Below are 26,491 nucleotides of genomic sequence, written 5' to 3' on the forward strand. Positions count from 1 at the left end.
GAATGAAAAACCTGAAGGAATTTTATAGGATCGGCAGAAAGTAGAATAATATGGAAAAGGAAAATTTGGGCATACAGCCACATACTTACTCTATGCATGCAATTTTTTTGTTTTTTATCAAAAGATGAATAGAATGTTTATCTATTATATATATTCTAAAATACTGTCTGTGTCTAATAGACACATGAATGCAGACGCGAATATGCAATAATTGTTCCATCCTAACTAAACGATACCAATTGCGTCGAGATACATGTCCAGTCTCTTTTTAAATATATTTATGGTACCACTCTCAATCACATTCCCAGGGAGTTTATTCCATTCACTTACAACAGAGTAAGTGAAGAGAGAGAGAGAGAGAGAGAGAGAGAGAGAGAGAGAGAGAGAGAGAGAGAGAGAGAGAGAGAATTATTCTTTATCTTATACAGGGTGTTGAAGACGAGGTGGCCCGGGGGTTATGCAGCGACGAGCCGAAGTTCTCTCTCCTGCCCACCGCTGCCTCCGTCACACCAGTCCTCGCACACACCTCAGGTACACACACACACACACACACATACACACACACAGATATAAATGTTAGTGATTCACCATTACAAACTGCAGTATAAACACCGACAATTAACACTGATGTGATCTCCTTTCCCACCTGAGTAATCATTTGGTTTGGTTTTAATCCAAGTGTGTGTGTGTGTGTGTGTGTGTGTGTGTGTGTGTGTGTGTGTGTGTGTGTGTGATGTATATTTTGTGTGAGGACATGGAATCACAGTCTTACCTCTCTATGCCTTCGAGCTGTGACAAGGGCTTAAACTAGAATATGATGCGGGTCACGAAGAAATGCTATGGGAAGGATGTAGGGCCGTAGAACTCTTATTGTGTCACTGATCTACGGTAATTAAACTGCAAAATAACGAAAAATTTTACCAATTTAAGGTGAACGAAGTATAGTAACTTTGGTGATGATAAAAAGGATAATTTTCATCTGACGGAATTGGCCCACAAAATATCAAGCTGTAGTTACATGAAATTTGATGAGCCCTAGTTATGAGACAGAAATGAGTCTCCTTGGTTACTAGTCAAATCAGCCCTCCAGTCTGGCTACACCGGCCATCATCTAAGGTAAAAGGGGTTTAAACGCTATAATTGTTGTGCGTGTTGCGGGTTTAGTGGTGGTAACAGTGTGGTGGTGTGCTGGTGATGGTGGTGTGGTACTGTTAGTGTGGTGGTAGTAACTGTGTGGTGGTGGCAACTGCTAGGAGTATTACTGGTGTGCTTGTGGTATGGTAGTAACAATGTGGTGGTGATGTGGTACCGTACTGACAATGTGGTGGTGATGTGGTAGTAACAAGAGAATGCATTGATCATGGTTGTGTGGTAGTAACAGTATGGTGGTATGATCGTGGTAGTGTGGTAGTGGCTGTGATCATAACTGCTATGGGTGTTGCAGGTGTGGTGGTGGGTGTGGACGCCATGAGCCTAGCCACAGTCAGCCTGAGTTTGGGGGCCGGCAGAGCCCACGTCGGTGCCCCCATCAACTACGCCGTGGGAGTGGTGCTGCTCAAGGTGGGTGTGGGAGGGGGGAAGGAAGTGACGAGGAGACGGAGAAATAAACAGGAAGAGGATGGGAAGTGTCGGGGAGACGTAAAAATAAACAGGAAGAGGAAAGGAAGTGACGAAGAGACGTTAAACAAGAAGGGGGAAAGGTGTGACGAGGAGACGTAAAAATAAACAAGAAGGGGAAAGGAAGTGGCGAGGAGACGTAAAAATAAACAAGAGGGGGAAAAGAAATGGGGAGACGTAAAAATAAACAAGGGGAAAGGACGTGACGAGGAGATGTAAAAATAAACAGGAAGGAAAAAGGAAGTGACGAGGAGACGGAGAAATAGTTAACAGCAAAGGACAGTTATAATCTGAAGTACTCTAAGATTACACTGCCTTCAAGGTGGTGATGCTGGAAGGTGTAGGAGGGAGAGAGAACGTGACAGAGAGGCGGAGAAAACAATTATTAGAAGGAAAACACAAATCTATCGAGGTCACGCTGCTACGAGTGGATAGGCCACCGGTAGAGGATAGGGGGTGGGAGGGGGGTGATGGGGAGGATGAAAAACAATTAAGGGAAACCAAAGACCCAAATCCTTAGTGTTTTATGGTTCACAAGTGCTAATGGTGCTGGCTGCTGTGTTACGTTTGTGCTAATATTCCAAGCGTTGGTTGAAAGTTTGATGGTCAGAGGTAATGTGCTATACCGGTACTGTGGGTGTGTTAATGTGGTTTGTGTTTGTGGGTTTGTTACTGTAGTTTGTGTTAATATTATGGCTGTGTTAATACTGTGGGCATTAATATTATGAAAGTGTTAATACTGTCAGTGTTAACAATGCGGCTGTGTTAATATTTCATGTGTTTAGGGTGTGGGTGTGGATATTAATAATGTTTTTCTTTATGGCTGTGTTAAAATTTATAGTGTGGCTCTGTTAATATTGCTGGTGTTAATACTGCTGCCGTGTTAATATTCCAGGTTGTGGGTGAGAGTGTGGAGGAGGGTGAGGCGTGGGCTGAGCTGCACCATGACCATCCCTTGCCCAAGACCACCCTTTCAGACATGCAGCGAGCCCTCACACTTGGCCCATCCCAGCAGCACTTTACAGTCTCATCCCGTGTGGCGTCTCGTATTCCGTGATGGCTGTGCGTTTCCTTTTCATCACCGTATCTAACCTAACCAAACCTTGCCTATCTTAACCAAAACTAACCAGTCCTAACCTAATTAAAACACAATAAACCAAACCAACCCAAACCTAAACTAACCAAACCTAACCCAACCCAGTCTATGCAAACAAAACAATACCTAACCTTACATAACCTAACCCAACCGTGAACCGTGGACCGTGAAGCGATGTAGCTGACTTAACCTGTATTCTCGTCGGTTAAGGAAGCTCCCTAACACCTCTTCCTTAGCAATTTATTTCTGGCAACGGACGGCTAATGTAATTTTGCATGTACGTTAGATATGCAGTGTGGTGATATTAGAATTATTTAAATAACAGAGGATATCAAGGTGTAATAAGTAAAATAGATCGCTTAGTAAAAGGTGTTAGGGAGCTACCTCAGCCGACGAAAATACGGGCCTTGATGAAGATGGATATAGCGCGACCCTTCCATAAGTGAGGAAATACATCACGGTTAATAAATGAGTTTTTAATTTTAAGAGTTCACATAAATTTAACTCCACAGGGCAAAATGTTGACGCCAATAGGATCTCCATATCATACCTTTTCATATTATTATTACGGTATTATTTATTATTATTATTATTATTATTATTATTATTATTATCATTATCATCATTATTGTTTGTCCTCGAGCCCCAGGATTCATATTTACAGGGTTTCTTGAGCTGAAGTGTAAGACTGCGTGTTTATAAATTGTCTTCACTCAAAACTAAAAGAATCCTGGTTATGAGACAGGAGCGTGTTTCTGAATATTGCAACTTCCTCCCCCTCTCTCTTTTATATCCCACCGATTATATATCCCGTTTCATATAGTTATTCTTGTAAAATGGGTGAAACTGAGAACTCATATTTATGGGTAGGAATGAGAGTTTAGTAATTTATATGTAACTCTTTGTACACTCCATAGCAATAGACAGATAGATAAATAAATAAATAAAAATAAATAAACAAATAATGAATAAATTAATACCGGTAAATAAAGAGGCGATTTATAGCTATGGTCACATTACCAATGACTACAACTTTCTGAAAACAGGTATAATATTACTTGTTCTTTTTTTTTTTTTTACTTATACAACTATCAAACACTTCACAATCAAACACTTTTATACATTTACTTATTTATTTATTCATTGTTGAAACTGTACACTCTATATAACTAACTGTTTATACGTTAGTCATCAAACATATACAAATCACCAAACACTTCAGGACTGAGATTTCTTTAGCTAAAGCTGAATATTAAAGTGAAAAAAGAAACTAAGGCTGATAAAAACAAATTACAATGAAGACTCCTTTATCCTGCAAACAAGATAACATTCCTGATAAGTATGGACCTAGAAATTCCATTATAATCAACTTAGCATAATGTTTTTTTTTTTTTTTTTTTTTTATGTATCCGTCATCTTTATATATCATTTATATCTCATCGATGATATTATTATGTTTCATTTAGTTTGAAGAAGTGTTGAAGTTACTGTTGTGATGTTCTAGTTCTCTCTCTCTCTCTCTCTCTCTCTCTCTCTCACACACACACACACAAACACACACTCACATCCCATCAATCATATCTGTTTTATTAAGTTTTAAGAAGTTTTGATATTTTTGCAATGCTCTCTCTCTCTCTCTCTCATATCCCATCGATCATATCTGTTTTATTAAGTTTTAAGAAGTTTTGATATTTTTGTAATGTTCTACTTCTCTCTCTCTCTCTCTCTCGTTTCATTTAGTTTTAAGAAGTTTTGATGTTATTTTTGTAATGTTCAAGTCTCTCTCTCTCTCTCTCTTGACTGGCTTCATCCTCTCTTTTTAGGCCTGTACAGAGGGAAGGGGGATACAGTATCATGTTCCGGGTGGCAGTGGATATTTCGTAACATCTCTTCCTTGGCGATTTATTCTACACATTACACAAGTCACGTCTGCATTACAAAATATTAATAAGATACAAAAGAATGTCAACGTGTTATATGCAAAATAAATCGAAAGGGAAAAGGTGTTACAGAACTTGCCATGCCTCTTCTAGTAAGGGCCAAACATTTTATAAACTACTGTATTATGTTGTTAAAGGAAAAAAATACATAATAAAGAATACAAAAATTTTAAACAGGGTGTATTTCAAACCTTATTAGGACGGTATTGTTCTTTTTTTTTTTTTTTTTTTTTTTTTTTGGTTTACTGACACCTAGTCCATATCGGTTTGTTTCTGATTCTGCTCCGTTACTAGGCTATATTCTTGTCTGTTATTCATGCAATCTATGTCGATATCAGAAAGTTGTAAGAGGCACGTGAAAATTAATGGGTAGCTAGGAAAATAAATCACTAGGGACGAGCTGCTAGGGAACCTTAGCATTCATGAATACGGGCCAGTATATTTCTGTGCTGGTAAGATGCTGAAGGAAACCCAATAACTGTATATGGGAGGTTCCGCTGCTAGTCTCTACAAACGTCCCTCAGGTCCCTCCCCATCCTCCCCGACAGGAGGATGGTGGACTGCAGTAGAAGGGCAACTTTAACCTGCAGTCCACTAGGCTCACGTTCAGATGGGGCTACAACAACAACAACAACTCGTCCAGTAATCCTTGAGACGGAAAATAAAGAAACAACAGTTAGAAATGTTACTGTGCGGAAAATGGCACTATCCTCCCCCATCCTCCCTCCCTATACACACACACACACACACACACACACAATAACCTTATTCTAGTCAAACAGTCTTATGGTCAGATTACGATTAAGATTTGGAGATCGTGGTTATTTCAGGAGTCATGTCACTGTTTAAAATGTATATTCAGATTTCAGTTTCTGTTAGATCCCCCTTAAAGAAGAGTTCACCAGTACGTTAGGGGGTCAGTCCGATGGTGTACTTGCACGTTTTTTTTTTTTTTTATTTACTGTTGAATAACTTGGCGTGGGCCTTTGAAAGTCTCCTAAGGTCTCAAAGTAATCTTTTTTGTCAGTCGTCTCTCTCTCTCTCTCTCTCTCTCTCTCTCTCTCTCTCTCTCTCTCTCTCTCGTTTTGACTGCAGTCCATGCACATAACTTTTATCCTTGCCTGATTGCGAAACTACTGCAACCCATAGCACTAGATGGGATGAGAGTGGGTAGAATGAGTTGAAAGAGTGAGTGTGGAGAGAATGAGTAGAAACAATGATGGTGTACGTCGTCATGTTACCGAAAAGGATTGAAGACAGACATAATTATCAAACTGGTAGGAGTCAATGGGGTGTCGAAATATTTTAAAACTAAACCCAAGATTCAGAATTCCGCCACGACACGAAGCTTGATCATTATATCTTGCCATCATCCAAGGCATTTAAACATGATAAAAGATCCAACGTTCGGTGAGATACATCGAGGTGACAGGTGAAGAAACAAGAAAAAAAAAAAATCTAATAGATTAAAGACACGGTAGAGTAAGATAGCTAAGTATTCCTCTAGAACTCATTCTCCCCCTCTACCTTTTTTCCTCTTGTACTGCTCCCTACTCCCCTCCCTGACTTTTGCCTTCCCTCCCCCATCCCTCACGTAATTTCCTTTTCTTTCTTCCCCTTCTCTCTCTCTCTCTCTCTCTCTCTCTCCTTCCCTAACCTCATCACCTTTCCGTATCTCACTTCCCCCGATCATCACCCATTTTATCCCAGATCTAATTCCTCATTCCTTTCCTCCTTCTGTCACCGCAACCCTCTCATTCCCTAACAACGCCTTTCCCCACCTGTTTTTCCTTTGAATTCTCTCCCTTATCCTCTCATCCTATTACTCCTTTCATCCCTTCCTTCCCCTTTTCTTACCCTCATCCCTTGCCTATTTCATCCGCTTACCCACTCCCTCTTTTTCTTCCTCAGCTCCTCCTTACCTCCCCTCCAAAGTCATCCCATTGCCTCACCTCTCATCAGTTTCTCCCTCACTTGTTGCCAATCCATAGGTAGCAATATCACCGCCCTAAGTACGGTATTTTGACTTGGTTCAAAAATTTGAGTGGTGGGGTTGTGGGGATCGCCAAGGGTGGGGACCAAGGAGCTTTTTTTTTTTTTTCTTACTTCGGGTTCATATAGTCATCCAGTCATATTGACAACGTCGGAGCGAATTTAATAAACCAACTTATATATACCTAAAACCACTTAGGCCTAGCCCAAGCCCTAACCTTTTTTTTTTTTTTTTTTTGTGTCCGACTCTGGGCATAGGCTTCACAGCCTGCTATCAAGGCCCAGCAGTCCTCCTACATACCATACACCTCTACATGTCACCTAACGTTAACCTTCCGTAATGCATTATATATACTGTTTGGGGAGACGATGAAGGTGCGACGCACCCGTCTTTTCCCGATGCCAATATGACTGGATGACCAATTACGGGATACCTAAAAAAAAAAAAAAAAAAAAAAAAAATGCGGCCTGAGCACCCCAAGCCTCTACAAAAAGCTGGCACCTCCCCCCATCTCTGAAGACAGGCTAACCACTGCTATCTAAGTGTGCTACCACGCTGTTCAGCAGAAGAATGACTAGGGAACACTTAAGGATGAAATAAAAATAACAGCTTTACTTACCTGAGACCAAGTGAACTGAAGAGATCTTGATAATATTCAAAATTCTCCCGATCATCTCAAGCATTTCCTCTCGTGTTTTATTTTCTCCCTGATTTCGGACTACTCTCGGAACTGGTAGCACTATAAATTTTCTTCTCGATCCTTCCTATCATGACAATCGAGGACGCTGCTAAAATTCTTCATAGAATGAAAAGCAGCTACACTCCCGCACTGTTTTTCATGGCAGACATGAGTGATGTTATATGTAAACTCTATGGGACGATGTTCTTATGCTTATGACGATCACTGCTAAAACAGTCACGCAGTCTTTAATCAGTGCTTCGAGCTCCCTTACTTTGTTAACATTTACATTGTTATTTATATATTTGTTTTTCTTTTCTCAGTAGCCTTGTCAATAAACTAAGTCTCATTATTCTGCAAGATCATAAAAGTTCGGCTAACATTCTAAACATATTAGACATTTACCACTATTATATAACTAAACCAATATATTAAATCACATTATTTGAGACCTACAGCGGATGAAAATACCTGTAACGTTCAACATTTTTCGATAATGAGTACGAAGGTGTAGCTGACCGTTGACAACACGTGGTTCCCAGTGTTTACGTCTTTCTGTTTACCACTGTGTTGTACGTTGGTGTGCGTGTCTGTGTCGGACGAAAATTAAACTACAGATCTCATTTACGGATGTATTTGTGAGTGAATTGCAAACAGAAGCTTTACATCTTAAGAGGTAACTGTCTGCATTTGTATATTGATTGTAATTAAAGGGCATGTTTGTGAAAAGACGGTAAACATGCACTCCTGGTGGTGAGAAGCAGGATATACCCAGTCCGAAAAATGTTAATAAAGCAAGCGTCGATTCATTTTTGGAGCAAAATCCAAAATCATTTTTCTGTAAAATTACATTTCTGTGAAAATTTATTGATACAAAGTTACATTTTACAAATCAGTTTATTTTCTTCCCTACAGTATGGCTCATTAAGCTTACCTACTGGTTAGTGGGGAAATAAGAATATTTTCTTGTCGAGTCCCCACCTGTAATATAGTGTGCCAGCCTTCCATTGCTCATAACCTTTTATGTTTGTCGTACCTAAATTTGAAGCTATGATAACACCACAAAATTTTCACCAAGTGACCATTTGATGAGAGTCTAAAAATAGGTGCCATTCACTAATTTAAAAAATATTTTATGAAGACTAAGTTACATTCATGTATGACAGCCAAATTCCGGGGAAGTGATGCCAAGCATTGACAATAATATCACTTTCATGGTTAGGTTAGGTCCCATTAGGCTTGGATGGAATGTAGAATTGCAAAATTTCCATTTAGTAATATCAGAATTATGCATTTCTGCAACTTTAAAATCCAGGTGTTTTGCCCAGATAACCCTATTACATTGTCATATTGGTGAAATTACATTTGCCGTCCCTTGTATGAACTTTAGAATTACAAGCCTACAGATTCTGAGAAACAACCTTCTGAAAAGTGCTTACCAAGTTATTTTTACCATACAGTAACTTCTACTAATTAGTGGCTTATTGCAGTATAAGATTTGTGAATAGTCTCTTTAAAAAATTTTCTTGGAACATTTTGTACGGTAATAGAACCAGTATTTGTTTCTACCCGAGTTCATAATGTTCACCAGCAAATTTGTAGATGCATAGCTTTGTGCATTCATAAATTTTTAGTTATGAACTTTACAGGTTTGAAACCAGCAGCAGTATTTTAGTACTGTAGCTAGGTAAAGTTTTACCACTAGGGCACAACCATTCCATCAGTCTTCCTACATTATCACAATCTAAAGATAATCATGGTATAGTATGCTTTGTGATTTTAGATTACAGAAAGTGAAGAGGACAAATAAAATACAGTATACCTGTTATGGGATGGTTATGGATGTTGCCTGGCTGCCCATAGCAGCAGATTTACTGACAGTCTTGCTGACTGGGTGCGTCAGTGCATCATACGTGCTCAGAAGTATGGGACATAATTTAAAAGCCATAAATAAACCAGTGATGGCCATAGGAAACCTGATATTAAAACTTAACCTGATAGCAACAAGAAGAAAATGGAAATGGGTGTGTGGTAGTCAGGGTAATGGACATTGTTTCTAACTATGTAACTGCAGCACCCTAATGACAGTGGGCACTGTACCTTTGGCCTTCGAAATTTGGATTGTGAGTAGCCACAATTAGATGTTTTTAATAAGTTTGCATGTGTTGATAGCTATGTGGTAATCTTTTTTTATTCATCCTGTTCATGTTAGTCATATCCAGTATGCATGAAGCTATACTGGTGAGGGCAAGAATAAAATGAGACATCCTTGGGCTCAGTAAGTTAATTACAGTCATCTTTGTTACAGGTAGAAATGTCATGGCGTGGTGGTGGTGGTGGAGGTGGCGGTCGGGGTGGGTTTGGACGTGGTGGTGGTGGCGGGGGCTTTAGAGGCCGGGGAGGTGGTGGAGGTAAGTTGCACAATTTACTCAGCAAACACATCGATATACTTGTTTCATCTTAGTTCCCATGCAGAAAAACATTAGCACTTTCACCTTCAGGGGATGGAAGAAAAAAAAATTACTGTAGCTATGCCATACTGCCTCAAGGAATTCCCATATTGCAGTTGACCATGATACAACTGTTGTCCTATAGGGCTGGGAGCCAAACCAGCTGCCATTTACTTGCTTATTGGTTCCAAATAGTTTCTGGAAACTTAGGAAAAGAGAAATCTGAAATACAACAGTACAGTATGTAATAAGATAGTAATGATGTGTAGTCTTAGCTTGAACATTAATTGTTTACTTGTAGCTAAGCTCCATACATGGATTGTTACAAAGCTTGTAACTGCACTTTACTTATGATTGTACGGCCCAGGGTCAGTGGTAGTTAATCATCTGGGTAGTACATATGGGGAGGACTTAGCGGTAGACTAAGGACTTCTGAACAAGTTGCCTAGGCACCAGGTCTGGCTCTCGAGGTGAACTGCCAACCATGATTAATAAGTTCCACCTACCCAACTAGGATGCCAATTGAACCTGAAGTAATCTGCCCTCTGACAGGTTTCATCTGTCATCCTGTTGGGTATCTAATCACCCTTTTCCGTGGACAAAACCAGTAGAGATATCGGTTTAGTTGCCGGTGATTTGACCATGAAACAGATTGTACTGGTGCTGGATTATATGGTACCGGGAGCAGATCAGTAACTAACCTGACATAAGGTTTCTGGCTGTGGAAATGAATTTTTTCAGAACAGCTTCTAGCATAAATGGGGTGTATGGCATTGAGGTAAATTTATTAAAGCTTTTGAATGAAAGAACTTACAAAAAAATTTGGCATTGCTGAATTGATAAAAGAGATGCACTGTGTGCTGAGATGGCATGAACATTGAAATATTGTAATAGGAGTTCAGTCTTGGCCATCTTCTGTCTTGGGAATCCTAGGAGGGGACAAGGCATCTACTTTACCTGTATGTTTTATGATTTCTTTGTTTGCTGTTCGTATCTAGACAGTAGGCCTACTGTGTTTTAAATTTATGTTAATTTTTTCATTACATTTTAGATTGTTTGTACTTTGGTCATTTTGCACACTGGTAAGTTATATATATTATTTGCTGGGCCATCATAGTTATGCTGTATTTCAGGCTTTGAATTTGCTTTTCTATTTACTGTACTGTATATTATGAACAAGTATATTACTTTTTCTCTATTCACCAGCACATCACATTGGGAATCACCTGATCTTTCAGCAACTGTATCTTTGCTGTTGTATGTTCATGGTATTTTCATGCATTATGCTCACCAACATCCACAGAACTTTGCACCAATCATCAGTGCTCTTGTTTGCAATCAGGAAGCAACACAGTTTATTCTGCATACATCAGATAATGCTACCCATCACTATTCATTATCATCTACAGTGAAGCCCCGTGTTTTGCGCCTAATTGGCTCCGTGAAAAGTACTGCAAACCATGAAACTGCTAAAGTTGGGGCATTGATCCCATGGGAAATAGACTAATTGGTTTCGGGTCCCATGCCAACTCCCTCTTTACCCATTTATGGAATGTAAAATTTACTGATATCACCTGAAAAGAAACTAGTATTAATACAAAGTACATAAAAAGCAAGTAAACTCACTTGGTAGGCAGGAGTGAGGTGCCTAATAGAAGGGATGGGGGTGTAATTTCCGAGGCAGGTGGTGAGGCTGCTGTGCCTCGCCACCTCTGGCACCTCCACCCTCCTCTGCTTCTTTTGCTTCTGCCTCTCCATGCAACACATCCATCCTGTGCTGCATCTCTTCTGCAGCAGTGGTGGTGAACAAGTGACGATCGTTTTCCCCGTGCCTGGTTTGTTAACATTTTTCTTGCCGCAAATGGAGTGAAACCTGGTGTTTGGGAATATTTGCAGACCACTGCTAACCATGAAACCGTGAATGATGCTGCTGCAAACCACGGGGCTCCACTACATCCCTCTCTTCATTATTATTATTATTTTTTTTAATACCTCATAACCCCATTCATGAATGCCTACAGTATGGTATATACAGTATCAAACAGCCATGAGGACATCATTCATTTCTAAAGGCTCATCACATATTTGAAAATGGTGTGGGGATAATTCTTCTACAGTATTTGACAAAGTCACAGCACTGATATCAAGACACAGATATACATACCAGTATCTGTTTAATTGTGTTTGTACTTACACTTGGTTGTGTTGACAGGGTTCCGTGGTGGTCGTGGAGGAGGCTATGGAGGCTTTGACCAGGGACCACCAAGTCAGGTTAGTTAGACATTACAATGATTCATAAACATTTTTCCAAGATTTTTTACATGTTGGTAATGTGTTCTACTTACTTGTTGTGTTGCTGGTTTAAAGGAAGATAACAATTTGTCATGACCCTTTCAGTTTCGGTACATATTTTTGTCAGCTAGTATGAAATAGATTTTGTTAAGCTTTCCCCATGCTGTAGGGAATGAAGTAAATTTTTGTGTTTGCCTTCATACTATGATTCCTGGATGTCTAGTGGTGTGAACACAGTTGAAGTGACAGACTTGCATGGGTTTGATACCCAAGTGGTGGCTGGAGGTTTTCATCTTGTAATATGATTTGAGTGAATTGGGATGGTCATCTATGCTTAAATGTACTAGACTGCAGTACTTTATCCACGGGCTGTATGCTTCAAAGGGAGTAGATTTGGGTTGACAATAACTTTTTAATTTATTTTAATGTGATGATATTGCAGGTGCTTGAATTTGGGTACTTCATGCACACGGCTCAAGAGGACCTGGTGTGTAAAGTGACTCACAAAGATGTGCCGTATTTTAATGCACCAATCTTCTTGGAGAATAAAAGTCAGGTAAGGTTTATCTTCCAAGTCATTTACCCAATTCAATGGGTGTGCAGTTATGATAGTTCTCCCTCTTCCATGATTTTTCTTAAACAGACCCTACTTTACCCCTATCCTGTGGTGGAAAAGATCAGGTTGCTGATATCTTTTTAATGCAATTTTTTGTACTGCAAGACTCAAGTACAGTATTACCATCAGAAATTGAACTGTCAGCTAAGCCTCTTTATCATCAAACAGAACTTGTTGAACAGAAAGCACTTGTTGAAGGAGGAGCCTGTATTAACCTGTAGGCTACTGTTTATTTACAGCATGGTAATGAAAGATATAAAGAGCTGAAGATTTTTTCCCCTCTCTTTCTCTTGTAGGTAATATGCTCAAAGTATGAGTCATTCTGCATTTGTATTAAACTACCATACCACTGTTGAATGATCAGGTACCGGTAGTCTTCCTTCAGTTCCTTTGTTAACCCAAGTTACAGGGTCATTTCACACACAAGCTGAAAGTTGGTTGCATGATCAGGTACGTACTATCAGTACTGCATTTACTCTGTAATGCCAGTTTTGTGTATAATGCTCTTAATAAACTTAATTTCAGATTGGGAAGGTAGATGAAATATTTGGAACTCCATATGACAAGTATGTGTCAGTCAAGCTAGGTGAAAACTTCAAAGCATCATCTTTCAAGCCAGACTCAAAGGTATGATGCATGAAGTTATTTGCTTGTATTTATGTTTTCTGTAGTAAGACAAATAATTACCAACCAATCTATGAAGAAAAAGGAGTGGCTACTGCAGTGTATTGTATTTACAAAGCATTGCTAGTGTTAACTTCACTTTGATGATGTAGCTAATGTAAATTTTATTCATGCCACTCAGACTTTTTGTTCAGCTGAGATGCTTTCCAGACTGAAAGAGTTAGATATTCTGTAGCCTTCATTAACTCTATCAGGTTTCAGTTCCGGTCAGATTACGTCTGCCTGAGAGTCAGCTGCTCCTGCGCTGACCCGCATCTTCGTGCTGCGATATTTTTAATTGGTCTGTGTAAATGTACTTTTTCTTGATAGAATGCTGGTTTTGGTGTCATTTTAAAGCTGAATAGTTGTACTTTATTGGAGTAAGCTCAAAAAGGAAAACCAAGAAACTAAGCCAATATGATGAGTTGAAGTTATGATGCATGAACATGATTTGTGATGAATATATTACAAAAGTATCTTAAAATGATGCATGAATGCATCACTGGAATCTGAGCTTGGATTTGAAATGACGCGTGAAAGCGTCATTGGAATCTCAAAGGGTTAATCCCCTCACAGCCTGGACTTCGTCTTATGTTGAATGTAATTGTCTGATAGTAAAAGTAAAAAATATAAATGATGTCCTTGAGCAGATTCTGGTGTGACTACCAGTCTTTTATGTTGAAAAAGTTCATGTTGAGAAGATCTTCCCTTAAACAACTTTACTTTGTTTACATTCTTTCTCTGTGTAAACTAGCTCCCTCCATTTTCCTTCATTTTCCCCTCCCTTTCTCTGTGCTTTTCCCTTCCCTTGTCTGTGTTCTTCCTTCCATCTTTTCTCTCTGATTATTCTCCTTCCCTTGTTCTTCTCAGTTCCTCCCTTCTGTTTCACTTTGTCCCATTTCTTTTTATTTCCTTAGGTATCCACTTCAGTCTTGCCTGAGCTTGGTACTGTTGTGCATTACAGATCTACATAGACCCTGGGAAGCTGCTACCACTGGCCATGTTCCTACCAGGCAACAAACAACGAGGTGGCAGGGGCGGTGGCGGCCGAGGGGGCAGAGGAGGTCGTGGAGGCAGGGGTGGTGGCAGAGGTTAGGTTTTAGGTTTTCTGTTGATTTCACTACACCAGATTGTTCTTCAGTGTCACATTGCCTGTAGGAGTCCTAGGCTAGTAGTGGATGTGTAGATCAAATATTTACTGAAAGACATATATGAGAGAAACCATGTGAGGCAGACTAGTGTATATGTGGATCTGGAAAAAGCATATGACAAGGTGAATTGGGAAGGTTTTCTATGTGTGATGTTGATTGAAAGCAATTCAGTATGCTGTAAAAATTTTTATGATGATGAGATGAATATTGCAACAATGAGAAGCAGTTTGATATAAAATGTATTCACGCGATGATGAATGGTGTAATTGAGGTACTATGGATATGTGAAGAAAATGGCAGAGGCAGACCTTAAAAGAAAGGGGGAGGGGGGGGGCAGGACCTTGCCTTAGGAACTTGAGGTGAAAGGGCTGTCCTTGGAGCAGCGACTAGGTGACCAGGGTTTGTGTGTGCAAGCATTGCCAGGGTCTTTGGTAATACAAATGCAATGCAGTGAACAGTAGGTGCATGTCTGAGTGGTTCAGTATCAGTGCTGAAACAAGATTTAATGTTCCCATGGCAGTTCAATATACTGTATGGTTGAGGTTATGAGCAGTAAAAAATTTCATTTATGGAGAAAGAGGAGAGGATGGTAACTGATGAGGAAGGGTGAAGTACGATATATCAGATCTGACGTATGCAAGTTGGATGTAAACTCCCAAATGGAAAGTTGTATATTGCATATGTGAGAAATGTGATGCTTTATGGCAATGGAACTTGTGCATAGAGGAGGAGGATGTAGTTAGAGTTTATATGGACATAGAGGAGGTTGACTTGATGGATGTTTAGTCCTTTCCTGTATGACAGGACCTGCAAATAAGCAGCTGAGAGATTGGCCGGGAATTGAAGGATTGGTGTTGCGTTGCAGGAAGATTTTTGGTGATATGGACGTTTGGAGAGACTAGAGAATGAACAATGGGGGAAAAAAAGACCTAAAAGTCTGAATACAAGATGTAAACCTACCAAAGACGTAACATTAGATCCTACAAAATTACATCAGAAATTGTTTAGCATGGAAAACCACCAAGTGAATGAGACTAACACCTGCAAGCATGCAGTCCTAAAAAATAAAACAAACAAAATGCATCTGACACTACTCCGTGAGTTTGCCCATAGAACAACATCCTGGCCATATCTAAATACAGTGTATGAACATGATGTGTGAGTCTTTTTACTAACAGAAGGGAAATTGTCATAACCAAATAGAGGCAACTGATAGGAAAAGGTGTGTATCTAAAGACAAGTTGGCTGTTTTGGAATATAGTACAGTATAGCTTTAGTCATCTGTAGAACAATATTTTTTTTACTATGGTGAGATTGATATTCCATTCAAGAAGTAGTTATAATTTGTCATGCACTGTTTTTCAGCTGAAACATTCTGTTCTCTCACACAGGAGGAGGAGGAGGATTTGGTCGTGGTGGTGGTGGTGGTAGAGGGGGACGAGGTGGAGGAAGAGGCTTCGGCAGAGGATTTGGCAGGGGTGGAGGAGGAGGAGGAGGGTTTGGTCGTGGAGGTGGTGGTGGCTTTAAGAGGTATTGATGGTTAAATGTTAATAAAGTGAGTTACATTTGGTTTGTACTCTGTTATTTGCCTCTTCATGTACTTACTGAATTAGTTAATCATTCATCCTCATCATCATCTGGACCTCCTATCCCACCATAGGGCAGGGTGAGGAATAGCAATGTTCAGACAGCCCAAGTTTACCCAGTTCAATGGACCACACTTCCATTCACTCATCATACAAGCCCTTGGAATCCTGGCTTTATCTGATACACCAAAAACATTCACCACACTGCAGCTTCACGCACACGTATACGATAGAGTCAGTCTGGATGCTGTCACATTAAAATGGGGTGCCAAATCCCTGATAATCGCACTTCTCACAACATTCATCCAGTCAGCTCAATCTCTTGTCAGTCCCCTACCCTCACGAACTTCCATACTTCCTCACACACTCCTCCACCATATCCCTCTACCTTCTCCTTGGCATACCTCACCTCCTCCCTTCTTCAAATTCGCTCAGATATACCTTTTTCACCACTCTATCGTTATCCATTCTCTCCACATGACCATACCATCTCAGTACTCTCTCTCCTATTCTTGTGTCCACAGACTTCCCCACTCTGCATCTTTTGCAAATCACATTACAGTATTTCATATCCTATCCACTCTCTGTACTCCACATTCATTCCTCAACAGTACCATCTCCACTGCTTTCACTCTTGACTTTTCATGATCATGCCATGCCATAGGCTCACATCCATATGTTAAAGGTCTGTTTACCCTTACACATGCCTCACTACCATCATAAAAACTCTTGGCAGCACCTAGCAGCATACCATCTACACCGTACATGCGCAAAACCTTCCACAATCTTTGTCTGCTTTGTCACACGCTTTTTTCAGATCCATGAATTTGTGGAATGGAAAAGTAGCTCAGATTCCTCTTGACAGCCACATACAAACATTGGGAGTATAACTCCCCCCCTTCCCTTAAGCACATAAGCTCAAGGGATCTCTTCCACATTTAATAAAATTGCCTCGTATTTGCTATAATCCAATGTAACATATGGTTTGTTACTGAAGGAGTCATTACTCAGCAGGAACAAAATGACAGAAATCCTTCCGTTGAGACCATATAACTGTATACAGCAGTGGGCAGCAGATCAAGATATACGTCTTTGCAATAAAGGAGATTAAAATAGTCTTGACATTGAAAATATTGTTCCAAGATCTGACCACTGTTCAATACCACACAGTATCTTAAAGATTATATAAATGAAACATTCATTTAAGTTCATATAAAGGTAGATCCATAGTTTTAAAATTCAGATTGTTTATTAGTACTGCATAGTGAATTTGTGTGTAAGTTCATATTTGGCATGCCAAACAGAAGGCCATAAATTTATGAACGTAACCTCTACTATTCACTTACAGGATATGTGCAACATAAACAATGAATCCTCTATTCCATATCTGATAAAATGCCCAATCTATGAAGATGCAAGAATAACATGCTGTTAACCATGTTGTGCATCTGCGTAATCAGGAATAAAAATATTACTGCAGTTTAATAATCATAATAATAAAATAGGTCATATGTACCTCTGAATAATATCTCCCCCCCCCCTTTCTTTTTAATATCCTTACAGCTGTTAATCCCTTCAGCCTGAGGAAATACTGTATTTTGAATTTTATTCTAGCTAAAGCCACATCATTTAGGCTTTGGAAAGATGTTCTGAGGCTTAAGCTGGGGCTGAAGGGGCTAAGCACTCTCACTTTATTATGACATAAAGCTACAGGTGGCTGACAGAGCCTGAACAATGCAACAGGGAATTTTCAAAGTTTGATGAGTGAATGGAGGTATGGCTCATTTCACTTGGCACTTTGTCGATAGCTTATGTTTTCCTGCACTCATTTTACTACATCTGGATCCTACCCAACAGATTGTACTATGGGAAACCTGGGTAAGATGACGATAATGATACTGGAATGTTTGAATGGGAAACACGAACCTTGAAGTCACATAAAAGTAAATGATGGATAAATTATTCAAGTATCACACCTGGATTTGCACTTCTGATAAAATATTATACATTACCTACATATATTTAAAAAATAGATATAAAGTATGTACAAAATATATATATATTTTTAATATACAGTAATCGGAAACCCTCAAGTGTGATCTACAGCAGGATTATCTATTCCTTTTAGCTCCCTTGTACCCGTAGTCTTTGCTGAGGCAGCTGTGTGCTGATGCTCTGCAGGCGTTACAACAGCAGTATTACGGGCTGCAGAGCTGGATATGGAAGCAGGGTCTGGTGGCGCTGAGGGAGCTTTGTACAGCCACCAAGATATGAAGAACAATACGGTGGACAGAAATTTAAAGAGAATTGATGTGCCCATCATGTACCTGCAAAGACATACAATATGAAGAAAACTACAGTTGGTGATAAATGGAAATTACAGTATGTACTGTACAGATAACAATGAATCCAAATTGTACTTGCATATCACAAAGTCTTTGTACTGCCAAAAACCCTTTAATTTCTCACTCGTAGTGAGCAAATTTGGAGGCATCCTGAGGAAAATCTTTCAGCCATGTTACAGCACCATCCAGGCATTGTAAAGGAAACCTGAGAGATCACACTAGATTCAGCTGGGAATTGTATGCACTGTTGCTTGTCCCCAGTTAATGTGCTTCACATTACACATGCTTCACTTTACAGGCATACTCTCAGGACTATCTATAATTAGTCACTTATTCAGAGTGGATGAGATTCCTTTACTGAATGTAAAGGGAACCATACTCCTGTGATGTGTATTCTTGAAGAGTGACTTTCAAGGCATCTGATTTTCAAGTCTAAATGGCATCCCAAGTGCATCTGAGATTCTGGAAGCATTTGGCATTCCAAGGTAAGTTTTTGTCAGGGTCCACTATTTATCATCTATTGGTGAACCTTTTGGATTTATGTGGAACTGCAGAGGTTAGAGCTTCAAGTGTTTGTGCTGTTATGAGGAAGAGGTTGGCTTCCATCTTTGTACATCTGTGGCTTTGGACCTCTTTGCCTTATGAACTTCCATCACCCTGATGATAATGGGCTGCTCAATCCTTGCATCTGGATATTTTCTAGAGCACAGTTCAGTAAGAGCTATATGGCAATGTGAAAGGACCTTTCAGGCAACAGTAATCTGAGTGACTGCCTTCTCTTCGATAGCTCTGATGTCACTCTCAACATAAATTTTTTTCATCAATGTAAGCAGCTGGGTCATTGTGTTGAAGATACTCTCCAGTCTTGGCAGCCTAGCTGGTTCAGCAGTAAGATTATTCAAAAGTCCAATGCTTCTTGTGATAGGGCTCTGGTTAGGTTACCTATGATGTGAAAAGCAACCTTCAATGAAGGTGGCCAGGGAGTGACTTATTAGAGGTTCATGTATCTGTGTTGCAGCTTGGCCATAAATGCAGGTAGAGTACATCAATGGCCTTCACCATGATAGTTGATGCTGACACTTGTTGGACACCCATGTTCCTTGGATGCTGGTCCTTTTCCAAATACATGGTTTAATATTAAGTAACTGTTTGGAGTGTTCTGTCTAGTTTGAGCTTTTGTCTACCGTGAAGTACTTAAACCAGTCATAGAAACAGTCAGCCAACTCACTGACAGCCACTTCCCTTTCCTTGATTTATGAAAGCAACGAGACAGTCCCCTCATTAATAATAATTTTTGGTGCCAATCAGTGGCAGTGTTGCCATATTTTCTTAGGTGTCAGCAACCATCAACTATTGGTGATGGGTAACCAAATCACTTATGATCTAAAAACTTCTGAAACCTCCATGTTCACTGCTTTGTTCCATGACTGGTAGACATGATAAACTTCACAGATTTACACAGCACTATGCTGTTCTATGTACTGTATACAGTATGGTGCCTGGTGGTTCAGTGATTGCAGCAGTGTAGGTGAAGTGACAGCCTTGCATAAGTCCTATCCCCAAGGTGACGAGACTTTCCACTCATGCAGCGCTCCACAGGGAAGTACTATAGCCAGGTCATCTCATCTACGATAGCACTACCTCACACCCCTACACCTCCAAGTAGGTAAAATGGGAAAGGTTGTTACCATTACAGGTACTATTATATGTTCTTGTTTAACCCTGGTCTGGGTGGCTAGGCAGACCTATTGACCACAGGTATGTAGCTTCTTCTGTGGGGCTGTCCTACAGGTGCAGTACAGTGCATACACCATTTAGGGTACCAGCATCCCCTTGTAATACACAATGCCTTACCAGGGTCAGACCAGGATCCTTTCCATGGCAAGATGCAAGTACTGTAATTATGAGATTAGACTATCAGTTGGATACTGTAGCTGCACCACCCAAGTTGGCAATAATATAGTACAAGTATAGTGAGTCACCCCTGGCAGTCAAAGGGTTAAAAGAACTTGAAAACTTCATCCATCCATCCATCATCCAATCCTATGTTGCCCCATGAGAAGCGTAGAAGCCTGGGGCTAGGCAGTTGGTCCTGACATTTAAGATGAGAGTGACCAGCCTCACTCATCCCTGAGTGGCATTACGTGAGCAATAAACCCCAACCACCCCTTGGATATAAACCTTCACCGGCTCAATCCGACTGGAGCACAATAATTACCCACTAAACCACCAGGTGCCAAAATTTGGTTATATGGTTACCACCCAGTGTAGTAAATAGTTTCCAGGTGTACAGGAAACCATTTGGCTTGAAAACTTAAAAAGTAAATATATAAGTGATGTTATGCAGTATCTGCCAGACAAAAATTGAACATTTAATAGTTGCCTCTTGGCTGCTCATACTGTACCTGCTCATATACAAGTTGTCATAACTTCTACAAGCACCCTCTCGGCCACAAGTTGACTGCCAAAGAGTGCAGGTGTTGTCAAACAGTGCCCCAAAGAGAATTGGACCAGGAATGGTGCCCAACAGCCGCACCACAATCCACTGTAGTCCCAGTGCCAGAGAACGATGACTGTCCGGGACACACCTACAAAACATCATTCATTATATAATTATCTAATTATGTGGAAAAATAATTCAGCTTCTCATTACAGCAGCACACTGGTAACAATTACTACAGGGAAAAAGATTTTTAGCAAATGCTTGACCAGGTCAAATGATTATTTCAGTCATTCCCCACCGCACTTTTAGATTTTATCATCATCCAAGCCCTACATCCCACTCATACAGGAGGTGGGGAGGACTGAGAGAGAGACAGAAAGAGAAAGGGGGGGGGGAGTATGGGAAACATTAGCAGAGTAGTGCCCATTAGTGTGGGTCACATCCATTTACTCATAAACCATGACTTAACTTCTGACTCCACCAAACAGGCAGATGCCATTCACATGTGCTCAACACCACAGTGTGGACTACTGATGTATATTAATATATCTTGTCCATCCATCATCCAATCCTACATTGGCCCATGAGGAGTGTAGGAGCCCGGGGCTAGGCAGTTGGTCCCGACATTTAAGATGAGTGACCAGCCTCACTCATCCCTGAGTGGCATTACATGAGCAATCAACCCCAACCATCCCTTGGATATAAACCTTCACCGGCTCAATCCGATTGGAGCGCAATAATTACCCACTAAACCACCAGGTGCCAATATTTGGTTATATGGTTACCACCCAGCGTAGTAAATGGCTTCCTGGTGCACAGGAAACCATTTGGCTTGTCACTCAATGTAGAGTCACCCACAGGCTGAAGGAAGTGGAAAGAATGAAGGAAAGAAAGACAGAAGAGGGAGTGTAAAGTCACCCGTAGGGAGAAGGACAAGGAAAGAATGTTGGAAAGACAGAAGAGAATGGAAGGAAAGAAGGATGGAGAGGAAAGGGCAGACACCCGAGAGCAGCACTACATTGAGTGAATGGATGGTGAGTGCCCCCACCTGCCACAATATTAACAATAATAATAATGGACAATACAACTTACACATACCTGTCCAGGCTTGATGACTGGTACATGTAGCTAGCTCTATTAATTTTATCGCTGTTCAAGTTTCCCATTATTATTACAGTACATAAATGAGGCCTGTAATTATGCAGTATACTCTAAAAATAAACACATTATTATTTGTAACACTTGGGAAAGATTGTATGTATCATATTGCAGCATGCACTATGTTGCCAACAGAGTTTACAACATGGTTAAGCCCTCAACAGAAAATATAAACCTGAAATAAATTCTGGAAGAATGTGTTGTGAGGTATCTTACCGAAGGGTGCCAGACAGTGCAGGCAGGCTAATGGTGAAGGTGATGAGCATTGTTATGAAGAATATGACCAGGAATATTGGCATGAGAGAGCAAGTGGCAGGACACTTCTCCCTGAGGGCAGAATCCGGGGCCAGGCGAGGGTCTCCTACCTCAAGGCCAGGGGATAAGGGAAGGGAGTGAGGGGCAACACACCAGCACCCTGTGAACACCTGAGGAAGGGACAATCACACACACACACTGCATCAGACAACTTCCTTCAGTACATCACTTAAATACTCCTATGATAAAAGTTGAACCAACTAATAAGCAGTAGGCTACTAGTACTACACAACAGTTTAGTACACGGACTGTACATTTTCCACCCTGAGTGTGATGGGAATTATAAGTATCTAACAACATATAACTATATTCTCTAAATTATAAAACCTCCACAGTTATACTCTATTGTAAAACTATTGACATATGAAAAATGCTGTGATGATGGTGAAGAAAGGGAAGGCAGCAGGTGCTGAGGTGTATGCAAAGTAAGTAAAGAGGAGAGAGTGAAATGAAGTGTGGGTGAAATTGTACCACAGGAGTGAAAGAAGGCTGCTGTTTTGCCTTTGTACAAAAGCAAATGAAAATCTGTTAAGAAGTGCTGTCATTTTACTGCAAAAGTGAAAAGTAGAAATATACTGTATGGCAACTATCCACTACTCACCTTGACACCATCCTGGCCTATCTTCATGTCACTGCAGCCAGCATGACATGGTGAGAAGTATATGACATTATTGGTGCCACAGACAGGGTCATAAGGAACGTCCTCACACTGACAGGCCTGGTTGCATGCTGAAGTAAGGTTGGGCAGGCTAGGTGTAACAGACCTGTAAGGAATATGATTTTTAAGAATTTGTACAACAAATTTTCTCCCTACCTACTGTATACTGTTATGCCTTGCCCCTTCTAAAATTTCCCCACAGGAGAAGGTCATGAAAGAAGCACCCTCAAGCTTCTCTGTCCTTAAAGATTTTCCGTGCCTGTATTTTTCATTCCACATTCTCACACCCATATTGTAGTTCATTTCTGACGTGTACAATTAATGTGAGGTACTCTTCTTGCAACATCACCAATTTATGGGTACTCTACTGTGAATCCAACATCCTATAATCTGGTGAAACCACTAAACAGCGTCTTATTTATTTTTGTTTACCATTTTCATAAATATAAAATTTTACTTGCTCTATTCATATAGCTACCTTATCCATCACTTGCTTTGGGTGATTGGATCTGTCTCCTTCAATATATGCATTCTGTATTGTACCACAGTATCTCACGACATTGAACATTGGAGCATTTGTCTGTCACTGCGTAATGGAGATGGGACCTGCTATGAAAACTGGAGAGAATGGAAATGTACTACTGAACTAGGCAAAACCTGCTGCTACACAAGAGACAAAAGTTTAGACCAACTTTTCAGGTACATAAAGGGACTGGAATAGGAATATTTCCTAGAGGAGAATAAGTCCCTCATAAGATAGCATGAAGATTTCTGTAATGGCAACTACTTCATGAAGGTTTCACAACAGTAGACTGCATTTTTGCATGGTACCATGTAAATATTACCTGTACAGTCAAGAACAAATGTTCACCTACTGGTACCTTTGCACTATGCCTGCCATCATCTTAAAAGTCCTTCATTTTCCTCCCTGATGCATCATAAAAAGAAAAATAATCATCTATGAGCAGAAAAAACATACCATGCCTCTCTCAGGTTAAGAATACCAGTACAGGCTATTAGACACCAGAGGAGAATGAGAGGAGTTGCAATGTTCAGCAAATTTTGTCTGACTCTACACTGTACCAGTATACTGCATAATGTATAGGTGCAGACAATAACACACACTGCCTTATCCCAGGTGCACAAGAACTGGGTCAGTTCTGACTGATGATTTACTGGGGGAAGTAGGGGGAGGAGAGTAACATCTTCCCCTTACTTAACTGTATACCATTCCCTCATTCTCCCCACTGTGACGTATCAGCCAACAATGGCCTCTAGTGCACTTGGGCTATGGCAGCGTCTCAGTTCTTTTTGTATGCACCCGTACATAAGACATAGTACATAAATTTTCAAAAATACCTGTTGAAATAATCAGCATTGACTCCAGCAAAGTGGATGTTTGGGCAGGAGATAACAAAGGTGAAGCAAGAGATGAGGCATATGAAGGAGCCAAAGATGCACATCTTGAGGATACCCGAGCAGGAGAGATGGAGACGCTTAATGAGCCACCCACCAAGGAAGGTTCCGCCACCACCAGCAGGCACGGCAACAAACCCTGTAATGCACAACTCACAGGGTTATACTGTGACTGGCTTTTGAGAGATTTTGTTGCAACTCATTTGTGATTAACTATGTATACTGAATATTTTTATTCTTTTATATAATACTGAGAAAAGTAAGTCATCAAGTGTAGTAGTAGTTGTAGCTCTTGGTTCATCTGAATGTAAGCACAGTGGACTGCAGGCTTAAGCTGCCCATTTTCAGTCCATCATCATCCATTTAGGAAAAAAAAAGTCCAGGGACGCTGGTATGACAGTCAACAGAGATGCCTGGTTACGTATGTGCCATTACAGTTGAGCTTTTTCATCACCAACCTGTCAGTACCAGAAAATATAAGTAACAAATGAAAATATTCAGATATAATAGGCAAAAATGTTATGAAGCCTCCTATGCCACCCATATTACAGCCCACTGTCATAACCCATACACTACACAACTTATGGCTCAAAGCTCACATGGATGTGAACTGTGGGTAGTAAGAACTAGCCACTTCAGCCAGGTACTCCCAGCAATTTTTTGCTCTCACTATGTTGAAGGACTCTCTGTGCTGTGACAAGAGGGGAGGCGGCATTACAGTGTTTGTAAGTTGTATTTTGTGTTGGTATTGATGCAAGGAAAGACGATGGGCCATAGTGTAATATGAATAAGTGAACTTGTCTCTTTAGGCAAGGGCAATTTTATGGGATGAATGTCTATACAATGCACTGGCATTATACAGCAGTGCTGAAATGTGGTAACTCAGCACTAAGAAGGACTACAAAAGCAGATAACAAATATATTGTACTAAACATACTGCCTTCCCTTCAGATGTTTGGCATTTAGTAAATATTTCTATACAGCCATCACTATCCACAGTAAATAAGGACTGTGATAATGAGAGTAAATATTTGTAGACAGACATCACTTATCACAGATAAGTGATAAAAAGAGGACCATGTAAACACAGCTACAGTACAGTACTCTGTCAGCTTCAATTTGGCCTAAACTTGCCATCTCCATCCTGAATGCTGAGCCGTAACAAGGGAATAACAATTAAATAAGGTGCCAGTCATGAAGAAGTGTAATGGAAAGGATGTGGAGCCATAGTTTTGCCTTATGACACTGAGCTATGGGAAATAAGCTACAAAAGGACAAAAATCTAGGCCAAGCTAAGGTAGATGGATTACCATACAGAACAAGAAAAGGGATGTTGTAATTACCATGCTTGTTGAGTACTGCACAGCACAAACCAATTTATATTCCATCCTCATTATCTCTATACAATTTTATTCAGATTATGGGAGACTTGGGGTTAGAGGGGATATTTCTCTCTATATCCTTCAATATGATGATCTCCTTTCTGTTGTAATCTTGCTATCTCTAGATGGTTTTATTCAGCTAAAAAAAAAATTTTCACACTGCAGGGGGCACATAAGAGCCTTCATCATGAAGCCCTTCACTACTAGAGGCACTGGAGAGAGGCACCTCAGGTGGTACGAAAATAACCTTGCCTCTTACCTCCCTCCCTGTCTCCTGAGAGGATGGTGGTGGACTGCAGCAGGGCTGCTTAAGTCTGCTGTCCAACAGGTTCATGTTCACATGAGCCTGGCGACATGAAAACAACAGAAGTCTTTCTTAAAATGAATAAAGTTCCAGTAATCTTGAGGTTGTTGTTGTTGTTGTTGTTGCTGTTGTAACTGCTCAACCTCAGTCTGTTTGGCTGAGCAGACCCACCAATCACAGGTTAGCAACAGCTTCTCTGAGCCGAGCAGACCCACCAATCACAGGTTAGCAACAGCTTCTCTGAGCCGAGCAGACCCACCAATCACAGGTTAGCAACAGCTTCTCTGAGCCATTCTACAGGTACAGTACAGTACATGTTATGTGTTGGGATCTGGCACCCCCTTGTGGTGTACAGCACTTCATCCACTTCAGATCAGGGCCCTTCTC

The 26,491-nt window shown here is 40.4% G+C and overlaps 3 protein-coding genes across 5 annotated transcripts in view; 2 read left to right on the top strand and 1 right to left on the bottom strand.

The window, feature by feature from the left end:
* The window catches only part of LOC145408368 (thymidine phosphorylase-like), a 15,690-nt gene extending 12,953 nt beyond the window's left edge, over positions 1-2,737 (top strand). For both annotated transcript variants that reach the window (XM_080279098.1, XM_080279106.1), the window contains 3 exons: positions 429-531; positions 1,445-1,560; positions 2,513-2,737. In XM_080279098.1, the coding sequence (XP_080135224.1) occupies positions 429-531; positions 1,445-1,560; positions 2,513-2,674 (381 nt within the window). In that variant the 3' untranslated portion in view covers positions 2,675-2,737. The remainder of the gene's footprint in view (positions 1-428; positions 532-1,444; positions 1,561-2,512) is intronic.
* Positions 2,738-9,639: 6,902 nt separating this feature from the next.
* Gar1 (Gar1 ribonucleoprotein) lies at positions 9,640-16,036 on the top strand. Of its 2 annotated transcripts, none has more exons than XM_080279115.1 (6): positions 9,640-9,736; positions 11,988-12,046; positions 12,510-12,623; positions 13,209-13,310; positions 14,311-14,437; positions 15,889-16,036. In XM_080279115.1, exons 1-6 carry the CDS (start codon positions 9,640-9,642, stop codon positions 16,032-16,034), a joined length of 645 nt encoding a protein of 214 aa, XP_080135241.1. In that variant the 3' UTR covers positions 16,035-16,036. The 2 variants fall into 2 exon arrangements, with proteins under 2 accessions (XP_080135241.1, XP_080135247.1); XM_080279121.1 differs by having other exon boundaries at positions 15,892-16,036.
* Positions 16,037-17,369: 1,333 nt separating this feature from the next.
* The window catches only part of Oatp26F (Organic anion transporting polypeptide 26F), a 33,747-nt gene continuing 24,625 nt past the window's right edge, over positions 17,370-26,491 (bottom strand). Inside the window, exons 9-13 of the mRNA XM_080279131.1 lie at positions 24,362-24,557; positions 22,946-23,108; positions 22,246-22,454; positions 20,834-21,016; positions 17,370-18,410 (exon numbers count right to left, since the gene is read on the bottom strand). Of these exons, the coding sequence (XP_080135257.1) occupies positions 18,173-18,410; positions 20,834-21,016; positions 22,246-22,454; positions 22,946-23,108; positions 24,362-24,557 (989 nt within the window). The 3' untranslated portion in view covers positions 17,370-18,172. The remainder of the gene's footprint in view (positions 18,411-20,833; positions 21,017-22,245; positions 22,455-22,945; positions 23,109-24,361; positions 24,558-26,491) is intronic.

Source organism: Coenobita brevimanus, chromosome 8 (genome assembly GCF_032717465.1).
Source record: "Coenobita brevimanus isolate Jiangsu-jjx chromosome 8, ASM3271746v2, whole genome shotgun sequence".
Classification (NCBI taxonomy): domain Eukaryota; kingdom Metazoa; phylum Arthropoda; class Malacostraca; order Decapoda; family Coenobitidae; genus Coenobita; species Coenobita brevimanus.

Excerpts from the sequence above, each read along its gene's own strand:
- Gar1 (XM_080279115.1), top strand. The coding sequence starts at position 9,640 with ATGTCATGGCGTGGTGGTGGTGGTGGAGGTGGCGGTCGGGGTGGGTTT. Across the intron at positions 12,047-12,509 it reads ACCAGGGACCACCAAGTCAG|GTGCTTGAATTTGGGTACTT; the intron begins GTTAGTTAGACA and ends ATGATATTGCAG. Across the intron at positions 12,624-13,208 it reads TCTTGGAGAATAAAAGTCAG|ATTGGGAAGGTAGATGAAAT; the intron begins GTAAGGTTTATC and ends ACTTAATTTCAG.